General features: G+C 33.9%; 1 protein-coding gene across 10 annotated transcripts in view; it reads right to left on the bottom strand.

Moving 5' to 3' along the window:
• TSC22D1 (TSC22 domain family member 1) overlaps nucleotides 1-24,446 on the bottom strand; it is a 128,079-nt gene that overhangs the window by 84,929 nt on the left and 18,704 nt on the right. For 2 of the 10 annotated variants that reach the window (XM_028497842.2, XM_028497844.2), the window contains one exon: nucleotides 11,070-11,239. The exons of 4 other annotated variants lie outside the window; for them this stretch is intronic. In XM_028497842.2, coding sequence (XP_028353643.1) covers nucleotides 11,152-11,239 — 88 coding nt within the window. In that variant the 3' untranslated portion in view covers nucleotides 11,070-11,151. Of the gene's footprint in view, nucleotides 1-8,558; nucleotides 10,177-11,068; nucleotides 11,240-24,446 lie in introns of those variants that run through there. 4 more of the 10 variants (XM_028497841.2, XM_055089651.1, XM_007107159.4 and 1 more) reach the window with 4 other exon arrangements.

Here is a 24,446-nt window from a genome sequence, read left to right as displayed (position 1 = left end):
GGGATAAAGAGGGGCATTACGAAACAATGAAGGAGTCAAGTCTCCATGAAGATATAACAATCCTTAATGTATGTTTGCTTAACAACAGAGCAACAATATATGTGAGCCAAAAACTGACAGAACTGAAATGAGAAATTGATGAATCCACTACTATACTTAAAAAACTTCAACACCGCTCCACCAGTAACTGACAGATCCAGCAGGCAGAAAATCAGTAAAGACAGTTGAACTGAACAGCACCATCAATCAACTGGATCTAACCGACATCTAAAGACTACTTCATCAAACAACAACAAAATATACCTTCTCAAGCTCACATGGAGAATTCACCAAGATTAAGGGCCATAAAACACACCACAAAATTTTAAAAGAATAGAAAGCATACTAAAAGTACGCTCTCAGACACAAGGGAATTAAACTAAAATTAGTAAGATACCAAACATTTACAGATAAATAAAAAAACCCTAAGTAGTTAGAAATTAAACAACACCTCTAAATAATAAATTGGTTTCAAAAGTCTCAAAAGGAACTTTTAAATATTTCAAACTAAAAGAACATGAAAAAAGAATTTATCAAAAAAAAAAAAGAATTTATCAAAATTCTGGGATACAGCAAAAACAGTGCTTAGAAAGAAGAGCGACATAAACCTAAGGCAAGTAGAAGAAAAGAAATAAAAATTAGAGAAGTCAATGAAACTGAAAACAGTAAAACAGAAAAATCAACAAAACCAAAGTCTGGTTATTTTATCAATAAAATTGATAAATCTCTAGCTGGGCTAACAAAATGAAAGAAGACACAAACTACTAATATCACAAAGGAAAGAGGAGCCACTACTACTGATCCCATGGATATTAAAAGGATAGTAAGGAGTATTATGAACAACTCTATCTCCACAAATTTGATAACTTAGATGAAATGAACCAATTCCTTAAAAGATACAATCTACCAAAACTTACACAAGAAACAAACTGAAAAGGCTTATATCTATTAAAGAAACTGAATCGACAATTAATAACCTTCCCAAGCAGAAAGTACAAAGCCCAGATGGTTTCACTGATGAATTCTACCAAATATTGAATAAAATGACACCAATTGTCTACAATCTCTTTCAGAAAATAGAAACGAGGATGATTCCTTACTCATTCTATGAGGCAAGTCTAATATCAAAATCAGACAAATACATTACAAGAAAGGAAAATTACAGACCAGTGTCTCATTAACCTTGATACAAAAATCCTTGACAAAATATCAACAAATTGAATGCAATAATATGTAAAAAGAATTATACACGGGCTTCCCTGGTGGCGCAGTGGTTAAGAATCTGCCTACCAATACAGGGGACACGGGTTCGAGCCCTGGGCTGGGAATATCCTACATGCCGCGGAGCAACTAAGCCCGTAAGCCACAACTACTGAGCCTGCTCTCTAGAGCCCAGGTGACACAACTACTGAGCTCACGTGCCACAACTACTGAAGCCCGTGCGCCTAGAGCCCGTGCTCCGCAACAAGAGAAGCCACCGCTATGAGAAGCCTGCACACCACAACGAAGAGTAGCCCCTGCTCACCGCAACCAGAGAAAGCCTGCACACAGCAACAAAGACCCAACACAGCCCAAAAAAGTAAATTAATTAATTTAAAAAGAAAAAAAGAATTATACACCATGGCCAAGTTCCATTTATTCCACATACGTAAAGCTGATTTAGTATTCAAAAATCAATTAGAAACATTAACAACTAAAGAAAAAACATGATCATATCAATATATACAGAAAAAGCATTTGACAAAAGCCAACACCAATTCATGATTTAAAAAAAAAAAACACAAACAAAAAACCTTTGAGGAACCAAAACTAGAGAACTTCCTTAATGTGATAAAGAATATCTACACAAAACCTACAGCTAACATCATACGTATTGGTGAGAAACTAGATGCTTTCCACCCAATATTATGAACAAGACAAGCAAGTCCCCTCTCACCATTCTTATTCAACATTGTTGTGGGAAGTCCTAGCCAATGCAATAAGCAAAGGAAGTGAAAGGTATAAAGACTGAGAAGGAAAACATAAAACTGTCTTTGTTTCCAGAAGACATGACTCTGTATACCGAAAGTCCCTAAAGCAAGGAAAAAATACCTGCAATTAGTAGGCAACTATAGCAAGGTTGCAAGATACAGGTAAAGTCAATTGTTTTCCTATATATCAGCAATGAACAACTGGAATTTAAAATACACCATTTGCATTAGCACCAAAAAAAAAAAAAAAACACTTAGGTATAAATCTAAGAAAACGTGTCTATATGAGGAAAAACTATAAAATGCTGATGAAAAATCAAAAAGATCTAAATAAATGGAGAGTAACTGCATGTTCATAGATAGGAAGACTAAATATGGTTAGATGTCGATTCTTCACAACTTGATCTTTAGATCCAATGCAATCCCAATAAAAACCCCAGCAAGTCATTTGTAGACAAATTGATTCTAAAGTCTATATGAAAAGGTAGAAGACCTAGAATAGTAGGCACAACACTGAAGAACAAAATCAGAAGTTTGACACCCAATTTTAAGACATACCAAAAAACTATAGTATTCAACAGTATAGTATCAGCAAAAGAACAGACCAATAGAACAGAATAAAGAGCCCAGAAATAGATCCATACAAATATAGTCAACTGATCTTTGAAAAAGGAGCAAAGAAAATTCAAAGGAAAAAGGACAGTCTTTTCCTAAACACTGGCCTTACACCTTTCACAAAAGTTAACTCAATGGATCACAGGCCTAAAGGTAAAACTCCAAACTGTAAAACTTCCTGAAGATAACATAGGAGAAAATCTAGGTCACCATGGGTTTGACAGTGAGTTTAGATACAGCACTAAAAGCACAATCCATTAAAGAAAAAAACTGATGAAGTGGACTTCATTAAAATTTAAAACTTCTGCTCTCTAAGAGACACTGTTAAGAGAATGAAGACAAGCCACAGACGAGGGGAAAATACTTACAAAACACTTATCTGTTATAGGACTGATATCCAAAACATTCAAAAAAACTTTTAAAACTCAACAAAAAGAGAACTGTATTTTTAAATGGGCAAAAGATCTGAAAAGACACCTCACTGAAGAGGATATACAGATGGAAAATAGTATCATTAGAGAACTGCAAAAAAAAACAGTAAGATGCAACTATACACCTATCAGTGGGACTACAATCCAAAACACTGACACCACCACACGCCTGCAAGGAGATAGGACAACAGGAACTCCGGTTCATTGCTGGTGGGAAGGCAAAATAGTCCAGCCACTTTGGAAGACAGCTCGGCAGTTGCTCACAAAGCTAAGCATAGGCTTTACCGTAAGATCCAGCAATTTCACTACTAGGTATTTTTCCAAATGAGTTGAAATCTGTCCTCCAAACACCTACACATAAATGTTTATAGCAACTTTGTTCATAAGTGCCAAAAATTGGAAGCAATCAAGATGTCCTTCAAAGATGAATGGATAAACAAACTGGTAAATCTATATGATGGAATACCATTCAGTAATGAAAATATGTTATCAAGTCACAAAGACACTGGATATCGCTAAATGAAGGAAACCAGCCTGAGAAGGCTAAAAACAAAACTACAGATTGCCAGAGGTGGGGAGGGGCGGGAAGGGAAGGATGAGTACAGGTGGAACACCATTTGTAGGCAGGTGAAACTATTCTGTATGACACTATAATTATGACACGTGACATCATGTATATGGCAAAACCTGTAGAACTGTATGACACGAGTGAACCCTAATGTAAACTATGGATTTCAACTAATAATGATGCATCAGTATTAGTTCATTAATTGTAACAAAATACACCACACAAGATGTCAACAATAGAGCAAACTATGGTAAGGAAAATTGTATAAATGAGGGGGGGCAGGGGGAGGACTGTACTTTCTGGTCGATTTTTCTGTAAAACTAAAACTACTCTCAAAAAATCCATACTAAATCAAAAATCCCTTTTATCTACTTTAAACACTGAGGTTCTATGTGAAATTTTCCTGAGAATATGCATTCTTTTTGGCAAAGATATTTGACAATCAATGGTGTGATAGAATTCTTTAGATTTTGACAAATCATCTTTTAAATGCCATTTTTGTTGCTTGATTATGTGCCCTTGGGCAGGCGTGTAACCTCTGAGTTTCAGCATCTTTGTGTGTAAAATAAAAAACTACCTTTCTCATGGGTCAACCGGATCTAATTAGATAAATATATGTAAAGCACCTAGCAAAAGCTGCACAGAGCAGGCATGTAAATGGCTTTTTCTTTCTCCCTCATTTGTCCCCAAATTCTAACTCAGGTAAGGTAGAACACAACCTGTCTCAAACCAGTATTTCTCAAACACAGGTACGCATACCCTAAAGGTACATGCAACCATTAAATAAACACCTTGTGTCTTCCTGGAGCTCAATATAAAATTTGGGGGGAAAAAGCTATTTAACTGGTAACTTAAAACAGTTATACCAAAACAACGTTGCTTGAGTATTTGCACTATATTTCAAGAAGCAACATAAGACTGTGCTTTCATTAGAATTTTGGTCACACTCTCAGACTTCCAGGGCCATCTTCAGCTGTTTGGGGTGTATCTCAAACTTCTCCACTGAAGCACTGACTTTCCTTTCTAGTTTTAATTATGTTACTAAACACAAGTTCATTTTCTTCTCAATGTCAGTGCCGTGTCAACAGTTTAGCTCCAAAGGGCCTGCTCCTCTTAAATTATTAAGGACAACCTGAAAAATAACATTTTACATTACACAAGCCATTTAATATGGAATTTATAGTTATGTGAATCAGAATTAAGCAATAATTGAAATGAACATGGTACTTTTTTGATTGCTTTCTCAAGATCTTAGCTATTACCTTGAGCCAATTTTTTTTCTTTTCCTCTGAACTGTGCACATTAGTCTCTACTGGCCTAATTTTTTTAAACAAAATTTTTTGCATATCACTATGTAACTCTTTTGTCCAAGAGAATCTCATAAAATTAAGCACCTGACTGGCTAAATACGTAAGGATAAACAAAATGGTATGAGTCACAGGGCTAAACACAGGCTGAGCGTGTACTGTGTTGGTTCAGTGTCACACATTAAGAAGAATAATAAACTGAAGCATGTTCAGAGATCTACAAAACTCTTAAGGATTTCAAAACCATGCTACATGAATAAGAGCAAAAAAAAAAAATAGAGGTGTGCTTAATCTGTGGGGGGGGGGAACTTGCGCTTGGAATTGATGGAGTATAACAGCCATCTTAAGATACCTGAAGGCTATTATATTTGAAGGGCATCAGACTCGTTCTATGTTGTCCAGAACTAGGACTAACATGATGAGGCAATAAAGTACCTCATCTCTGAGCCTGGAGTCAAGAGACTTGAATCCTACAGCAGACCTTTAATAAACTATGTAATATTAGAAATACATGTATTGTTCCCAGATATCAATTATCTTGTATGTAAAATTTTACATATTTTATTCTACAGATACGGATGCTAACCTAGCTAATTTCTAAGGTAATTTTCAAATAAAAAATGACATGGAAGCATATTCTGGGTCAACTTCTTACCATCAGAGCATCCCAGAACATGGAATCAGCTACCTCACTGATGTAGTGAGTGCTGTCACTAGATCATAGCAATATGATCATTTGCTCTGCATAAAGGCAAAGGCAGAACAGACAGCAAACTATTTTAAATAAAAGTCAAATGTCCACGAGCTGATGTCCTTATAAAAAGAATCAAAAAGATAGGATGGAAGGTTACTGTGTTTTCTATATTGCCATCTATTGAGTAAATTATACTAGTAATGTAATTCTAGAAAAAAATTCTAAATCATTTTTCTAGCTCACCTGTACTGAATGCTGCATTTTCCTTTGTTTCTAGATATACTACATATTATGCTAACACTTGATTCTTTGAACCTACTTAATATACCTTACAGAATAACAGTATAACTTTCTTGTCTGAACAATTTATATACTAGCCAACAATATTATCTCTTAATCCTTAATATAACAGATTCCCAAGTTACAGTGTAAGTGAATGTTTATAAAACTCAAATTTCTCAAACCGAAGTTAAAATTACTCAGTACAGCTACTGTTTTCTAAATTCTAGGTTTCATTTAACAAAAACAGGCATACACAGCAAACATGAAGCCAGGCAATAACCTCAAAGAATCTGTACTCAACTTTCCATTCAAAGTACAATATTTTAACAGTTCTCAGGGCTTAAGAAACACTAAATTAAATATGGATCATAAACATTAAGAGAGCAAGGGTAGGAGATGCCATGGAATATACTCAGGCCAGGTACCAAAAGGGTACAATATTTGTTTCTAAATACACTCCAAGTCATACAAAAACAAATTTGTGGTTTATCCATTGCTCTTCTCTGGGAGAGATTTTTAAGAAAAATTATTTTCCTAATTCTACATCTGTCTGAAAATCAAAGGATATCTGTTGCAGTTTACTTTATCATCAGACATTGCACTGAACACATTTTGAACATTTTTCTACCTATGCCATACCTTACCTCTTGAGTAGAGATCCCTTTGATCGTAATTCCTGAAAACTCCGACGCACCCTTCATAGTTCCCTAACGTTTTTTTACTGCAGTGATCTAATTACCTTAGATGTACATTTAGTGGGAAAAAACTTTAAAGAGCACCTATGTGCTTATTTTGGAAACACAAATCTTTCACATTTCAGGACTATGTTAATGTGAATTTTTTTAAATGGGAAATAAAAATACCTGAATTTTTAAAAATCAAGAAATCACTTAGGACATCTAGGCACTGACATTTTGCTCAATTGTTTCAATACAGCAAAATACAGTAAGATCTGTGCACATATTTACAGTAAGCTACAAGGTCAGTACTTTGCAGTCACACTGCTTATGTGACATTTACCTTTTTTAAAACAGAAGCTATGTTAAAAAACTGTTTCCTCACTAAAGAACAAAACAAAACTTTTTCCTATAGCTAATCCCATGAATCATGGTGAAACAATAAGTCTACGTTCTTATACCTCGGAGATAAAGCCATGTTCAACATTCTGTAATGTTTTTATTTTGAAGCTACTGACAGTGTAGGGAAAAGTCCATGTAATGAAAATTATTTAAAACTCTCATTTCACCATTATTTTTACAATATGTTTGAAATTTCCAGTGCAAGATTTTTATTTAACCCCCCAACCCTACCCTTCTATACACATATAGTTAAGGCTTATAAATTTTTTTGTACTCAAGTTTCCTTGAATACAAGGAATACAAGGAAACTTGTATTCAATACAGTTTGGAAGGCTTGAATACAGCCTTCCATCTTCCATAGAAATACATTATGTCTGTAAACCTTTTAATAGCTTTAAATCTAAAAACAAAATTTTATCCACACAATCTTTACTCATCTTTCCCAAACTTACCAGACTAATAAAGCCAAGAATTTTAACTCCCCTCCCGCGCCCCCCCAAACACAGTATCTATTCTAAATCAAAATTTCCTTTTATAATTCTCATTTTTCAGAGTATAATTTCTTCAGGGAGCCAAATTCTTTCATTTTAATCCACAAATTGTCATTAATCAAACTTTTATTTCTTGTCTAGGACCCTATCATAATGTTCATTTTAAATTTTAGGAGTCCACTTCTTATGAGTTTTCTTCAAATCAAAAGGGAAATCTCCTCTTGCTTCTAGCAGACTCTGCATAGGAAAGGTAAATTGTTCCAGTGGCTTTGATTAAGTGTATGTAGATATAAAGACAAGAATCATTAAAACCCAATTTTATCCTTTTCCATGTTGTTTTGATAAGGTTAAAAGCAAGAGACTCTAAGATTTCCCCTTCTACAATTATTTGTTCAAGGAGAACATTAAAACATAAAACATTTTCTTCTCCTATTAACAGCACCCACAAATTGGGTAGTTCTCCAATCAGCCGTTATTTTCAAATATTCTTTTTCTGAATAGAGGAACTGTCTTTTGTATGCTATTTTGTAAGGGTCTTTGTTTATCAAGATCTCACTTTAAAAGATTTGACCATATTACTCCTGATATTTATGATATTAACTCAAGAGTTTTAATGGTTTGCAAAATTGGCATACAAAAACGGCATCTAAAAAAATCCAATTCTGGAAACAAAGTTAAGATGAAGCTAATCAGGAAAATGCAAAAATAGACTAAATAGATCACCTATTTCCTACATTTGGCACTGGGTGACCCGATGAGAATCATTTTAATTCAACAGTTTAAAATAATTTTCTTTCTCAAAAAAGTTTAACATATACAAGGATAGGATATATATTCAGAAATACTTAGAGGAAGACGCATAAAATTAAAATACACTTAAAAATACTGTTGTAGTTTCCATTTTCTACTCCTGAAAGAAAAATAAGCCATTTATCAGTAAGTGTATTTTTTATGGAGAAAATATTTATTAGTTTTTCAAATGATCACATAATACAAATATTACACAATTAGTCATTCTAGAAAAAAATTAGCTTATAGTAATATCCATAAAATAAACACTGAAAAATATAGGATTGCATATTGTGACACGAAATATTTAAAAATCTGAAAGGAAAATGTATCAAAATAAAAGTTTAACACATCAGTTCACAGTAATATACATAAAGTTTCACTTTTAAATAGCTTTTAGTGGCATGAGACGAATAGAAATGCACTTACATTTCTTTTGCACACTTTAAGGAACAAAGCTAAAATTTAATCAAAGCTTGAGATTAACGGGATTAAGAGTTTAAATCACTTCTTCAAAAAGGAAACAAAAGGCTAATAACCTCACAGGCCATAAACTCGTTTGTACTGCGGTTCAAAGAGTTCAACTAAATTTCCAAGCAAATCTCACTTTCAGTTCCCTGGGTTCTTTCTAAAATGTTGAGTGAGTAGTTGTTTTTTAATTTATATGTGTTTGTAACAACTATCTTATTAACTTTTAACAAAAAACAAATCAAGAGTAAAAAGCTGTAATTGTTTATGGGAATTCAGAGCTCTATAGGGAAATTTTAGCTCAAATTGATCTTTTAAACTTACTTTTTAGTACTGTACATACAAAAGTTTATTTATAATAAATGAGGGGAAAACAGGTCTCACAAATAGCCGAGAAAGACTAAAGGCCAGGTTATAATCTAGCAAATGTGGTTTCCAAAACCTTTAAGATTCCTAAGACATTTAGATGCTTCCATATTATTATCTCTAGAATTTCTATTCTTAAAATTTATACCAAATAAAACAAACTGGCAGCATTGCATAACTTTTAAAAACTTCTTTAACAGCTTTTGACTGACCAGTTAAATAGATACCAAAAAGAGAAATAAAACATTTTGATCACTACTGCCATCAATTTATCGATAGTTCGGATAACTATCCTGCAACACTTATTCACACATAGAGGCTTATCTTACTACTACTAATTGCTTTTGCTCTATAAAATACCTCTTTTTTTCAGTATCATTCAACTTTAGAATGCCTGCAATGCAGAACGATACCTCAAGTTTAACAGGTATTTACTACTTTAGAAGACTGAACTCAAAGACGTCTCTACTCCTATACTGGAATCCTTCTGACAAATAAGAATAAGGCTCAAGACTAGAAAAAGTTTAAAAAGTGCATCCTAATATTAAGAGTAATTTGGGAATAATTAAGAAGTTCACCCTTTGTATTTCCTAGTTCCTTTCAGTGTCAGGCAACAAAAGACAATTTCATTAAGTTTTTTGGATCTCCCAGACTACTAAAAAATAAAAAGTTTGCCTGCTTCATTAAGGTGATTTTCAATCCCACAAATCTTTTAAGTGAAACAGATACAGAGAGCTGCTTTTTAAAGAAAGGTGTCTCTCATGCTTCCTCTATTTCAGTCTTCTGAATAAAAAGGAATATTTTCATGGCCATGTAAAATTCCAGTCTGAAAAAATTACGTCATTATTTGAGCCTTTCCGTTTCCAGACCAAGAGTACACCAGAGTAAATCTTAAAGTTTATCAATGACAAGATCAGGTGGCTCTCTCATCCTTGTGTCTTCTAGATATAATGCATGGCTCCGTTCACCACTGCCTTCCAAACTGCAGCTGCTGCATGTGTGACAGATATCATCCATGAAGGCTCTGCTAGAAGAGTTCCTTTTGCTGAAGTATGATGTTTACCAGTTGAAAGAAATCTGGGCAATTAGAGAACAAATAAACCAGTCTCCCATTATCAAGATACCTGGAGTCACAGAAGGGATCCACCAAGGAGAAATGAAAACCTGCCAAAGGCACCAACTTCACATTCTACCCACTGTAGGTGATAAGAACTTCCTGGAATCAAATCCTACCCTTGGCATCAAAGAACTAAGAGAAAACCATCTTAATGCCATGGGGAAAATCTAGGACAAGGCTCTTTTGCCGCACATAACATTATTCCTACGGACTGGAAAACTACTTGTGAGTATATTTAACATAGCTTTCAGGGATGTTATATCCTGAAACTCATATTCATTCACATGTATCTTATTAAAGAATGAAGCCTAGACTTGACAGTAAAACCATAATGGTACTATCATTGCATCTTGTTTAAAGATCTACTTAATTTGAAGTCCTAAAGTTCGAGGTAGGAAAAAGACCAAAAAGTTCTCACTAACAGGGTAGGATAACACCTGGACATCAGACTGTGTAAATTAGGAGAATTCAGATGCCCAGCTTGCCCAAAGACGAAATAAAGAAACTTCTTCAATACTGGAATATGAAAGAGCACTTAGAAGTACATTAATACCAGTAAAGGCTAAAATGGGCAAATATTTCCTTTTAAAAATTCCTGTGGACTACACAGGCATTCACCAAATCAAGTGCCCCCAAATCACCCACTGCTTTAATTATCTGGAGAGAAAATTAAAATAAATTTTAGGTTTCTTTTCTGAACAGGCACTAGTTAGCATTCTTAGAAAAACAAACAGATTGCAGCCCCACTTGGTTCTTATATGAACCCAAGGAGTTTAACAGTAGAATTAAATGGGCAATGGAAGGACACTCCAATCTATAAATAAACCCAAGTAAATAATGGAAAGCACCCACTTGTTTATTATCCTTTCCCAACTCTCTCCAGAAGCTGGATATTCTGCCTCCAAGGGTTCAGTGGAGAAAGTGGACCCCTGACGTCAAAAGCTCTCCGTGGTCTTGGCTGTATCTGTGGTTCTAGGATCACTCCTTGCACCTCTGGTAGGAGAGAAGCACTGAAATAGAGAGCTGAATATAGATTTAAGAAAAAATTCTTATTAAGAAATTACATTCTCTGGTCATTTGAGCTTGTAATGACTTATCCTCAGGATAAAAAGGAGCTATCTTTGGGCATACTTTCCTTAGTGCCTTCTTAATTTGGATTTTAGAAGTCTGTCACCACAAATGATTCATTCCTCAGTAACTATTAAGAAGGGACCTATCTTGGTCTAAGCCGTAACACGTTCTGTGACAAACCACTCAACTTCAAGTGGAAGACCAAATCAAAAAATGATAAATTAGGACTGGAAAACAAGATCAGTTGTCTTAAAGGGACAGGGAAAGGCACTCAACCTCAGATATATCAAAGAAGTCCCAATTAATTCTTCTGTCAAAGAGAAGAAGACGGATTGAAAAGTAGAAACAGAATAATCAAGCATATTAACAGGAATACCAATAAACCTTGGGAATTGTCTAAGAAGCTGAATTTGTTCTCAGTTTTTAAGTTTTCAGTAATTTAAAGAATTAATCAGACTATAGTTCCATATTATAGCAATATAAAACTAAACCTGAATTTTATCAAGCTATGACTACTGTCACTGAAAAAGACTTATTCTTCAAGCACTCATATTTAAAAGTGGGAGGGCAGAATTGTGGATACAGGCAATACAGACTAAAAATCTTTTTCAAACATATGATCATTTGGTTTTGGGTCAAGAAGGACCAGGAAATAATCATTAATGGCTACAATGCAGAAATTAAAGCAGTAAGATATACCCAAATAATAGATGATGATAAAGATACTGGAAAATAGTTTACTTTATTATAGAAATTAGGTAACTAAGAGAAGGAAGTTCAAAGGACACAGCATCTGAGCAAGGAAAAGCTGAAAGGAGAATAAGACAGAAGGATAGGTATTTAAAGTTATAGGGACTGCAGGATAAATTTTAACAGTAGAAAACAGATCAATTATACTTTGTGGTACAGAGGGATAAATGAGTATTAAATTTCAGATCTTACTCTAAACAGGAGGGTGCTGCGTATTCCTGCTGGATGGAACATAGGCAGTCACGCTATCCAACTTCAGGGACATGTTATATTTGGGGATAAATTAAGAAAAAATGCTATCAAATAATCTCTCTCACACACCAACTGGTCATCACAAGGGTTCCTTACCTGTTAGTGGAATGAGGATTGTGCTCTCCTGTTCTCTATCAATCAACCAACAAAGGTTATAGTCTCAGGACTAAGAAGGTGGCAACCAACCAAAGTTAGTTTTTAATGCCTTCATTTCCTCCTGGATCTGCCGGCCAGTTTGGAAATATGCCAGCAGCTGAAAAGGAATGGTTACTCCATTACCTAACAACAGTTAGACTAAATGTTTTTTTTAAAGCCTGAAGATGAAGGAATGAGCTAATAACCCTTCTGTACTTTAGGAATATATTCAAGTCTCTACAAGTGAAAAATGTAAACAGTTTGGACTAAGAAAAGAAAACCTACAAATTTAACCATCAAATCTGTAATTTCCAGAATTTAAAGAAAGAAATGAAAAAACAAATCTAAAGAAGTCAAGGGGGTGAAACTGCCATCTAACATGAGGTATCAAATAAATAGCTACAAAAGTTATGAGCCTATGTGGCAGCTATTTTCCATTATAAGTTTCCAATAGATTTTAAATCCTGAAGTCTTTAAACAGTATTCTACAGTATAATCACATTGAGGAGGAACATGAGGGATGACAAGAGGAAAGGAGAACAAAAAGAAAAAGATCTGAATACTGACTATTTCAAGAAACACAATCTAACTAGGTATTTGCAAGGGTCCAAAAATCACTAATAGAATAGCAAAGTATTCCACAGCTGGAGTTCTTAAGAGGTGGCTTTTTAACAGATGAGAAAGAGCTTAAAATTGATACATCAGAGCTATTTTATTTATTTTCATTGGACCTATACAGAGGAAACAGATGCTACAAAAGTGCTTTTAAAATTATTAAACAATCATCCTCCAGACTTTTCTAATCAATTTCCTTGACAAATCATTCTTTTTCATATCTAATAATATTTCAATATAAACCGTGAAAATTATTAAAGACTCCCAAATGAACGAGATCTAAGTAAAACTTAACTACTTTGATTAAGATACAGTTTAAAATATATTCAGAAACTATAAACAAGATATGATTTTCCAAATTTCCCAATTTTCCTTCATTTCTTAAATACTAATTAGTAACAATATATCGGATTGAAAATACAGGCAAAAGGGGAGCATTCCATTATGGAACAGAATTACTCGGTAATTTAAGTTCAGAAGCCCACTTCACTTTGAAAATGAAAAACAACTCCCAAGAAATCATATCTTGCTCAGATTAATAATGGTCTAAGTTTACAATTTCTCCTTCAGTAGGAGCTCCAAATCCTTGATTTATTTACCGGACCCCACAGAGTATATAAATTAAAAATGCAACAAACTTAGATTAAAAAAAAAAAGTCCTTAGGTTAGGTTATAGGGTAAGTTAAATATGAGAGTTGGCTGGAGAAATAATAGCTCCACTTATAAACTTCTCCCAAGTCAGATTACTTTCAGGATATAACTTCTTTGCTTTGCCTGAAGTATGCCAAAACTTGTGGATTCAACATATTCATACTCAAAAAAAAAGTTAAACAAATTTCCCTAAATAGAAATTATTTTGAATCATTGAGGACAGCTGCATCTCTCTTGCTTCAGGAGTTAATAATCTATGAAATAAACTGTGGTTTAGATAGATAGTGTATCATATCACTTATGCAGAAAAATGTAAAGGCACTTTCAAAATGAGATCATTATTCAAACAAGAAAGGACAGCCTTTGCAAGACTACTACTGATGGAGGCTCACAAGAATGACACAGTAGGACCTATCCTAATTCTGTTTCAGTATCCAGCATTCTTCTATGTGATGTTTCAAGAGGGAAAAAAGAAATTACTCCACTGCAGGGCTTGCATTTCAACCACTAAAGAAGAAATTCCAAACCAAACCTAATAAAATCAGCAATGCTGAAATGCCACAAAGGAACTCAAACAAAGTGTTAGAAGGTCTATTCATCTACGATTTTAATATTTTCCATTAATACTTAAAAGTTTAAACATTCTTACTGAAAATCAAGTCACATTCAAATCAAAAACAATCTAAGTATTTTATATATAAATACCACTCTGAGATATTCTCCTGAAATGTACAAATTAGACTGTGTGCGATATTTGTTCTCAATACTAAATTACTAAATGAGCATATACTATTTACTACGTTTAAGTGTTTCTAATATCAATGAAAGACGGAAAGCTACACCTGATCATTTTTAAGCAATGAAATAGAAGGTAACACATTTCTACAAAGACTATGATTTCTATTCACTTGTGTTATAGAAGACCAATCTGAAGTCGAAATTACTAAGTTATAGATTTACAGATTATTTATAAGACAAAACATTCTACTACTCTAAACTGGGAGCAGGACACAGTAATATCTTTTTCTTATTCATCTTTTATCATTCACTCTTACTAGTTGTAAGGCACTTCTAAAAAGAATAAGAATTCCCCGCGAATCCCTCCAAGTGTCCAGATCAGCCCCAGCTGGCATTAAGAAGAAAATGAAAGAACATCCTTAAGAGAAGCAGTGACGGGCTTCCGTGGTGGCGCAGTGGTTGAGAATCTGCCTGCCAATGCAGGGGACATGGGTTCGAGCCCTGGTCTGGGAAGATCCCACATGCCGCGGAGCAACTAGGCCCGTGAGCCACAACTACTGAGCCTGTGCGTCTGGAGCCTGTGCCCCGCAACAAGAGAGGCCGCGACAGTGAGAGGCCCGCGCACCGCGATGAAGAGCGGCCCCCACTCGCCGCAAATAGAGAAAGCCCTCGCACAGAAACGAAGACCCAACACAGCCAAAAATAAAGAAAAAAAGAAAGAAAGAAAGAAGCTTTCATTAAAAAAAAAAAAGAGAGAGAGAAGCATTGAGTCTCTGCATCTCCAGCCCCTAAACTACACAATGAATTAAATAAATTCAGTAAACGTTTTACAAATGAACGAAGTCTACTGGTCAAGAAACAAAAAGTAAGCATAATTTTGTCAAGTGGCTGGTATCTAAAGTTAAACTTTCTTATCCTAAAGGAAATAAAAACTATCGAAAGTGTATTAGTTCCATGGATTCTCTTTTGGGGGTCATCAGCTTCTAGGATTAATTTCTAAGTATGATCAGCAGAAAAGTCAAAGGCATTATTACCCTGAGGTGACACAAATTTTAGCTAAATTACAACACCCATTATAGATTTTCTAATGTTCTTTTCCAGACCTAAAATTAGTAAAAAAAAAAAAAAAAAAAAAAAAAAAAACCAAACCGGATATTGCCAGAACATCCAATTTCAATTTTTCAATTTTAAAAAGTGAGAGATCTTGTCAAAAAGCAGACAGACAAACAAAGCCCAGCTTGCTTAGAATTAGTTAGCCACGGTACTGTATTGACTCTGGAGGAAAAGGTTCTATCTAAACCAGAACCTTGTATATATTGTCAAACGGGATACACCATATAAACACTAAAATAAGGAGGAAAGCCTGGAACTTTAAGGAATGCACAGCATGGAAAGCAATTACCTAACAGAGAAGAAAGTTGTAATGAAGTGAAAAACCCTATTAGATTGTTTTAAGAAATCAATATCTAACCAAATTCCAAGATTTACCAATATATTTTCTCTTCATCCTTTTGGAAAAGATACTATCCCGAAATGTTATTGGGATTCAAGTTACTCCACTGGGTTTAAATGTCAAGTGTTTGTTAAAAGATAGAAAAGAAAAAAATAGCTAATCCAATTGTGTCCTCATGTTCCACTGACTATAAGATGAGGAAGTAAAACAGGTAAAAAAAAGAAAATGCACAATACATATTTAGAGTAGTTAATGCTCTACAGAATAAAAGATAAAAGGCAATCATAAAAATATATATCGACTATAAAAAAAATTCAGAATCAAGTTACCTTTAAAAAGGCAACTTCAGGGTCAAGATGACTAAACAAAGAAACATTTAAATCGACCACTGCCTCCTTTGAATGAAAAAGGCTCCATTCTTTGAAACAAAGAAAACCTTAGTGAACATAATTTTATGTTAAAATTAGTGGAAGTATTTTGAGAAACAGTATTTACATATGTATTTACATACATATCTCCCCAAAGACACTTACTATTTACAAAGGGAAAAAGAGTAAATCAACAGTGTAGAAACCTGGCAGTCACCTCCTTAACCAAATTATCTTTTATCGCCACCAGTAATGGGACAAATCGATATCATGTAACTCCTGATATAATGTACTGATACAGACATAACATCACTTCAGTGGAATCTTTTCCAAAAATATATAATTCTCAATCTGACCACGAGAGAACATCAGACACACAAGTTAAGTAATATTCAACCTAGCTAGTACTCTTCAAAATTGTCAAGGTTACAAAAGGCAAAGAGAATGAAGAACTAGCCCAGATTGAAGGAGACTAAAGAGACATGACAATTAAGTACACTGTGAAATTCTAGATAGGATCCTGGACCAAAAAAAGGTGATTTAATGGACAATGGTCAAAATGCAAATAAGCTTACAGATTGATTAGTATTAATGTTAATTCCTGATTTCTATATTTGTTCTATGAATATTAGGAAAAGCTGGGTGAAGGTATATGGGAACTCTTATGTACTATTTTTGCAACGTTAAGTCTAAATTTATTTTAAAATAAAGTTAAAAATATAAAACAAAAGGTTCTGAATAATGTGACATACCTATGGAATGTTCATTGAGAAGAAATATAAATCTACAATTTTTATTGATAGAAAGTTCACTCCGATCTTTCTTTAAAACCTAATTCTAGTGGAAATGACAGACAGCATTATGTTCTGTACTAATATCAGAAAAGTAATCAGATGGTGACGGTCTTGCTTATGCTTTTTAATTTCTTTGATAAATAGTTCTCTATACAGAGAACTTTGATTCAGAAGAAAGTATAAGATCAAAAAATATCTTCTCTCCTACAAAGAGAAAAACTGAATTATGTTTATGTTAAACTAGCGTGGAAATTAACTTTAGATTAAAGCAAACATATAATAGTAAGTGGCTAAAAAACCAGAAGTCTTCAAATTTAAATTACCATGTATGTATACACACTACTAAGTGTAAAATAGCTAGCTAGTGGGAACCTGCTGTATAGCACAGGGAGCTCAGCTCGATGCTCTGTGGTGACCTAGATGCGGGGGATTGGCGGGCGTGGGAGGGGTCAGGGATCCAACAGGGAGGGGATAGATGTGTACATATAGCTGATTCACACTGCTGTACAGCAGAAACTAACACACCATTGTAAAGCAACTATACTCCAATAAAAAAATAAAAATAAATTACCATGTATGAATTTTTATTCCTGCATAATAAAAATGGAAGGAATAAAAATTTCTACTCATTTTCTTTAAAAACTTCCATAAGAAACAATGTATAGCACCATAAATATCCCTCTAACATTTTTTGCTAAAACTCAAATTATAAAACTCCTAAATAATATACCTTCACTTATAAAAAATCAGTTACAACATTCATAAACTTTTGTTTCATTTTGTTAACATTTATTGAGAGCTTATTATACGGCAATATATTAGGCATTTTATATATATATATTGCTTCATTCGATCCTCACAATAACTCAATGACATATACAGTACAATCATCACAATTCTACTGATAAGGAAACTAAGGCACAAAGTAGTAAAGTAACTCGGCTAAGATCACACACCTAGTAGGCTGTAGAGCAGGAAATTGAAAAACCAGTTTGTCTCCAAGATCCTGAGTTTTCACTAATTTTATACTTTTCCAAATCATATTATTTTGATTAACAATTATCTTCTTTCAAAATACTTAGTATATGATAAAATGCTAGAATAAATGCTTTAAGTAGAATTCTGAAATTCTCTCCTTCTATTTCATTTAAACATGGATCAGTTGACAGTTATTTGCTTTGCCATTTCTATCAACCCAAGAAAGTTTGACAAGGCAATAAGAGTTAGAAATAAAATACAGCAAAACTCAATATCAGCAACATGAATATCTAGGAACAACAGATGTTTCTATTGAAACTGAAAGACCTGTATCTAAAACTTTGTTGAAAAGGTAATCCCAAATTCCTCTCATCTTTAAAGTATCTACAGAAAAGCAAAATGCAGAATTTTAATTTCTAGTTTATATGTCACACATATCTATTGACCTGCCTACCAAATAAATATATAGGATACTCTCTTAAATGTATAAAAATCTCAGAGTTTAATGAGTTCAATTACCTTAATGTACTTTTAAAATTATATAAAATTATATAATTTAAGTCATCATTTCTGTTATGAGCATGATGAGAATAATGATCTAGCAATAACAAATTGGATTTTATTCTCTACTAATTCAGAGCTCAATTCTGCTACCCAGAGAACAGTCTTTAGTTTGTCACTGAGTATATAATATTCTGTATGGATGTTATAGTTGTCCTAAATTTTAATATATTTTAAAAATTATTTACAGATAGCTTTCACTATATCTACTCAAATTCTTCCGTACACAAAGACAAAATCAAAGGAAGATCATTCCCTTCCTCGTCCCAACCTGAGTCTAATAAAAATCTATATAAATACACTCATCTCAATGTAAGTATGATATCAGAAGCACTCAACATTTTATACAAGAACAGGATACTTTCAAATTCTTTATCAATAAAATGAGGTAGGCTTTTGAAAAGACAGGACAAATATCTAATTACAAATAACACCTTTAATCTACCCTATTCTAATTTATATAACTTGTCTGGCCATTGAGCCTGCAGTGACAAAAAAAAGTCATAAGGCCAACACATCCATAAGTCTTAGAGAGAGGGCATCCTGAACTTCAGGGCCCATGTCAGTAAACCATCAGAAATTAAGAAAGCCTGTGTTTGTCAAATACTCATCAGGTAGTTAATATTTACACAGTAATGAAACTACAAACCAGAAAAATAAAAAATGCCTAACCTGATATGCTATACTAAATTTAAACCCTGGAAAAAACCTTTAATCCTGGTATTTTACCAACCATTCACAGCTTTCAGTCAATTCTACTTTGCAAACATTTTGTAAATAAGATTTTACAGTCACAATCCAGTCTTGAAAAGGAAAATACTGCCAAAAAGAAAATGGTGAAAAGGTACAAAGGGAAAAGAATATCACCACCATCAATAATCAACAATTTAAGAAATATGATTTGATATAAAACAGATACATGAAGTTTAGTTAACATTGTATGGGATATCAACAAAACTTTGTAATGCCATCACAGATCTTGGGTTAAGGCCTTGAAAGTGCCACTACCACCAGAACTCAAGTTTTCAATTTAGCAAGTGAGAAAACAACAAATGTGGACATACCTCCTCAAAGAAATGAAATTCACGTATATTCCTTCACATGTTTTAATAAGGCACTCCTTTAAATTTTACTCAGAACACCAGATTGTAGTATTTCTGAGTAGGAAAAAAACCTTTTTCCGTTCTTCCTTCAAAACTTGAATCAAATCTCTGATACTGCCAAATGCAGCTAGTATTAATACTTTAAAAGTTCTGACTTCCTGCAGTTTTATGGTGGTCTATCTTCAAAGACATTCCCAAAAGAGCCCAAAATACCTTAATCTACTAATACGTCTTCAGGAACATCTCCAATATCCATTCTTTTCACCCCTTTGATAAATCCTTTTAGTCCCCAGAAGACTTCAATTTTTCTCAGAATATGACATCCCTTTCGGTACTCCTTTCTTATTCCATTGGTCAAATAAGTGTAACATAGGAAATGGATAAATGGGAGATGAGAATGTTTAACTGGCTCCTTTACTTTGTTAGCAATGTCAAGCTTTAACTCTAAACCATAAGAAAAACAAAGTTAGTAAAATTTCTATATTTTACTGATGAAAGCATAGAACAAATTCTGATTAGCTTCCCTATCTTTGAATGTTTATGGAGTTAACTAGATTTCCCCCAGGAATATACTAAACTCATACGAAGGCCATCCCTAAGATCTGCAAACCATTCACAATGACAGGGCCAATTAAATGAGTCTGCGAATATGTCAGTGCTATACTTCTCAAAATATGTTCTTAAACTTCTGCCAGATGGTATATACTTGGTATATACTTTCACATGACAACAATTATATTTTTATTTCTAATATAAATCAAATACTTACAGAAAATAGGGTGGTACAGCAGAAAAAGAACTTCACGTAGAATAATAAATGTAGAGATGGGATCCAGTTGAGGCCTGCCATCACTTAGCTATACGACCCAGAATATTTCTCACATATAAAATGAAGCAGATCAATATTTCCCAAAGCGTATTCCAAAAAACACTGGGTCTATAGGACATTAATAGGTGCTATATGTTCAGAAGAGTTGGAGTCAATAAGTAAAACTGTCTCCCTTCTGCAGAATTTCTCAATCTTCAATAAACTAAAATGCAATGTCCATCTCCAAGATGTATATATCAAAAAGCATTCCCCCAAATTCTTGGGCTCTAGAACCTTTTTTTTTTTTTTTTTTTTTTACTTGAAGAACTAGTATTCCCAAAACACTAGTTTTGAAACTTTTAAACTAGATTTCAAAATCCAGTTCAATGAGTCTTTGAAACTTAAAAACCAGGTACTGACTCATTATCTTATTTAAAATAAACTGATTAACTCCATTCATTCTATGGAGGTAAGCGTTCAGTCCCATATGGGACCAAGTATGGAACAGATGGTCTTCAGGGCACTATGCCTGTCTAAAACAATCTTTACAATGAAAGAGTTTCAGAATCATTTGATTAGGGAAATGGCTGCATTTTGGAGTATCAACAAACTGCTACATGACACTACATTCCTTCTACATATTCCCTGCCCCCATTAAGAAAGAGGAAGGTGTGCTTTGTAACAACTTTTATTTCCGTAACTTTCAGAAGTTTGAAGCACTTCTCCAATAGTCAGATATAGTACTAGTATCCTGGGATTCAGCAGAAGAATTAATCCCTGATGCTTCCATTATATGTAATAGATTCACTACTCTCATGCATCTGGAATGGTGATACTAGGTATACATTATTCTTAAGAGAACTGAGAAAGTAGTCACTCTTTTCCTGTAGGCATTAATTCTCTTATGGAGCCCAAGGTGAGAAAGGCTACAACCAAAAATGTCACAAAGGCGCAGAATCACTTGTCTCGAAGGCTATACTAGGGAGACAGTCTCTAAATATGTAGACAAGCTTTCAGTTTTAATTTACAGTGGGTAAGAAAGGAATGGAATCATACATATTCGGCACAATAACAGCAGCCACCGTTTACAAAACTAAGAACTGAGCTAGGTGCGTTACTTACTTTATGTCCTTTAATCCTCCCAACAACAGGGTAAGGATAGCGATCTACTACTCCCATTTAACAGGTAAGGAAATTGGGCTTACACGTACATTTACAAAGGTCATACAATGACGAGGTAGCATAAACAAGATCAGACACCACATCTGATGCCAAGGCTAATGCTCATTAAACTCTACCTCATTATGCTCTATGCTCATTAGTCTACAGCCTAGATTAATCAACCTGTGTGAATAAAAAAGCTGTCATGCACATCACACACAGAATAACTAAGCATAATATAACTTGGGATAATTCGGAAGATATATCAAGATCTTAGGATATTTCTTCAGGGTACTAGATAAAACTCTTTAAGACCAAAATCATGACTTTTTTTCTTTGTATCCTTAGTACCTTTGCTCAGTGTTAACATACATAACAAGCATTTAATAAATATTTCTTAAATAAATAAACCATCACAACACGAAAAAAGAACAGAAATACTGTAAATGTAAAAAGCCTTCTGGGCTAACAGACAATGGCTTAACTAGTTTATTTTTCTAAAATACTTTATATAGCTAGATTTACAGATGTAGGCAACAAAACTGTTTAATAAATTATGACTGTCACCAGATCCTCCTCTTTCCCTACCATCCCCTTTAATGGTCTTCTACTACTTTTCTTTTTCTCTGTTTTTTCTCCCCATTCATGTTTTGAGCCTCTAACTCAGACCATTGGTATCAATGGCATTTAGGTCACATATTCATAAGCCCAAATATACCACAACTAGGTTTTTGTTAGGCCAATGTGTCTACTTGTTTTTGCTTTTGCCTATTGGATCGATTTCTTAAAAAGCTAACTGAAGCTACTGGTAGATCCTCATGGGCTAAGAATCTGAATATAACTGGAAACATAACTGAACCTTTACATAAAGAAAAAACCCAAAGTGAGTCTGTTAGTTAGCCTATCCATTTCACAGTGGTAACCTCACTTTAAAACATTCTCTCTTCAATGTGACAGCCTCATGGATTGGGAAGAGTGGCAGATTTAGGCTGTTGAAAGTATATCAATAAGTAAAATGTCTAGAAATGCAATCAACTGTACAAGATGTGAAAATTACTGACTTTCAGCAGCTTTTGGCTATTTCATATTACTGGAAAGTAAAATTATGGAACATGTGAGTAAGATTATACTACATTACTATTAAATGATTAATTAAGCTACTATATCCTTTAAGATAAATCTTTACTGTTAACTACAATTCAAAAAAATTCCAATTGCTTCTTTCTATAGTTCAAATGTTTGTAAATGAATCAGGAAAAATAAAATAAAAATTAAGGAAAGCAGCTTTACTATAAAAACTTTGAATTAATACGTAATACAATTGTCTTAGATTTAGAAAAATACACTTCCCCTTCTAGGTTAATGAGCGAAAAGACTAGATAAATCCTGTTTTTCAACTTAATATAAAAACCTTCATGTAAATTAGCATTTTCTTGTTCCAATAATAAGCATGTGATGTGAATATAAGCTGTAACTGTACAAAATTAAAGATCTGAGTCACAATGTGCTGTTATGATTGAATTGATTAAAGTGAGTTTTCTATTTTAAAAAGTACTGTAATGTAATTTGATCACATGAAACAAACAAAAAAATAACCTAAGTATCAACAGCTTGTAACACTTAAAGCTCACTGAGACCAATGGAAGGCTACCAGTCTGATATATTGAAATGTTCATGTCATAAAACTATCTCTATATCAATTTATTATTCAGAAATTGGATGCCACTTAAGCAGATTTTCCAAATTAAAAGTTTATTCTTCAGCAAAAACTTGGAAAATTTAATCATTTTGAATAGAAAATGCTTTCAAAATGTATCAAGAAAAAATAACTAAATTCAGATTGAGAGGATCATCATTAGGAACACCAAGTCACTGTACCACTCTATAATGAGAAACCAACGAGAAGTGTATAAGGCCAAATCGCTCCATACTCGCAGGCTAAGGACTGTTTTTTATAGTTGTCCACTGTCACCTCTTGCTGCCTATCAGTGGGCCATGACAACCTCCAAAATGCTTAAGAATACAGTCATTGCTCGGTATCCACAGGGAAACTGGTTCCAGGACCACCTGTGGATACCAAATCCACAGTAATATCAATACTATTGGCCCTTCCCATCTGTGGATTCCACATCCTCAGATTCAACCAACCAGAGAATGGCTGAATCCATGGACACAGAACCCATGGATACAGAGAGCTGAGTGGTACAAGCTTTGGAATCAAATCACCTAGTAGAATACTAGCTCCATCACTTAGTAGTTACGTGACCAAACTACTTGACAATATTTTAGCCATAGTAATACATCAGCCAGTAATACACTGAAAGAAATCTTAAGATCATCTGTCGTATAATCCTCAGGTCCCCAATGAATTTATCATCAATCTTATACAAATTTACAAAAAAGAAGAGTTCAAGAGGTTGCTAATCCAAATATTATTTACCTTCAATAAGCATTAAATATACTTGTTCCTAAAAGGACTGGGATGCAGTTTCGTGGTTTATTATTATGGGATTCAAGAATGGAGGCAGAAAACTAGTTACGATACCTAGTTTGGACTTACCCTACCTCCTCCTCATTCTGGATCCACCCTTCCTCCCTGGAACCTCAAAATAGGTAAAATTCCTAATAATAAAATATAGCCAGTGTACAAACATATAAATCCTGATGTCATATCAGAGAATAACTGATAAATAACGTTTGGTAGATCCCCAAAGAGGAGAATAACACAATGAAGATAAAGAACAGCTTAGGAATCAGTCAAATCCCGTATTTCAAGATTCTATGATATTATG

The sequence above is a fragment of the Physeter macrocephalus genome, chromosome 13 (assembly GCF_002837175.3).
Source record: "Physeter macrocephalus isolate SW-GA chromosome 13, ASM283717v5, whole genome shotgun sequence".
NCBI lineage: Eukaryota > Metazoa > Chordata > Mammalia > Artiodactyla > Physeteridae > Physeter > Physeter macrocephalus.
Note: the sequence above shows the minus strand (reverse complement) of the source record. Positions and strands in the feature narration are given on the sequence as shown.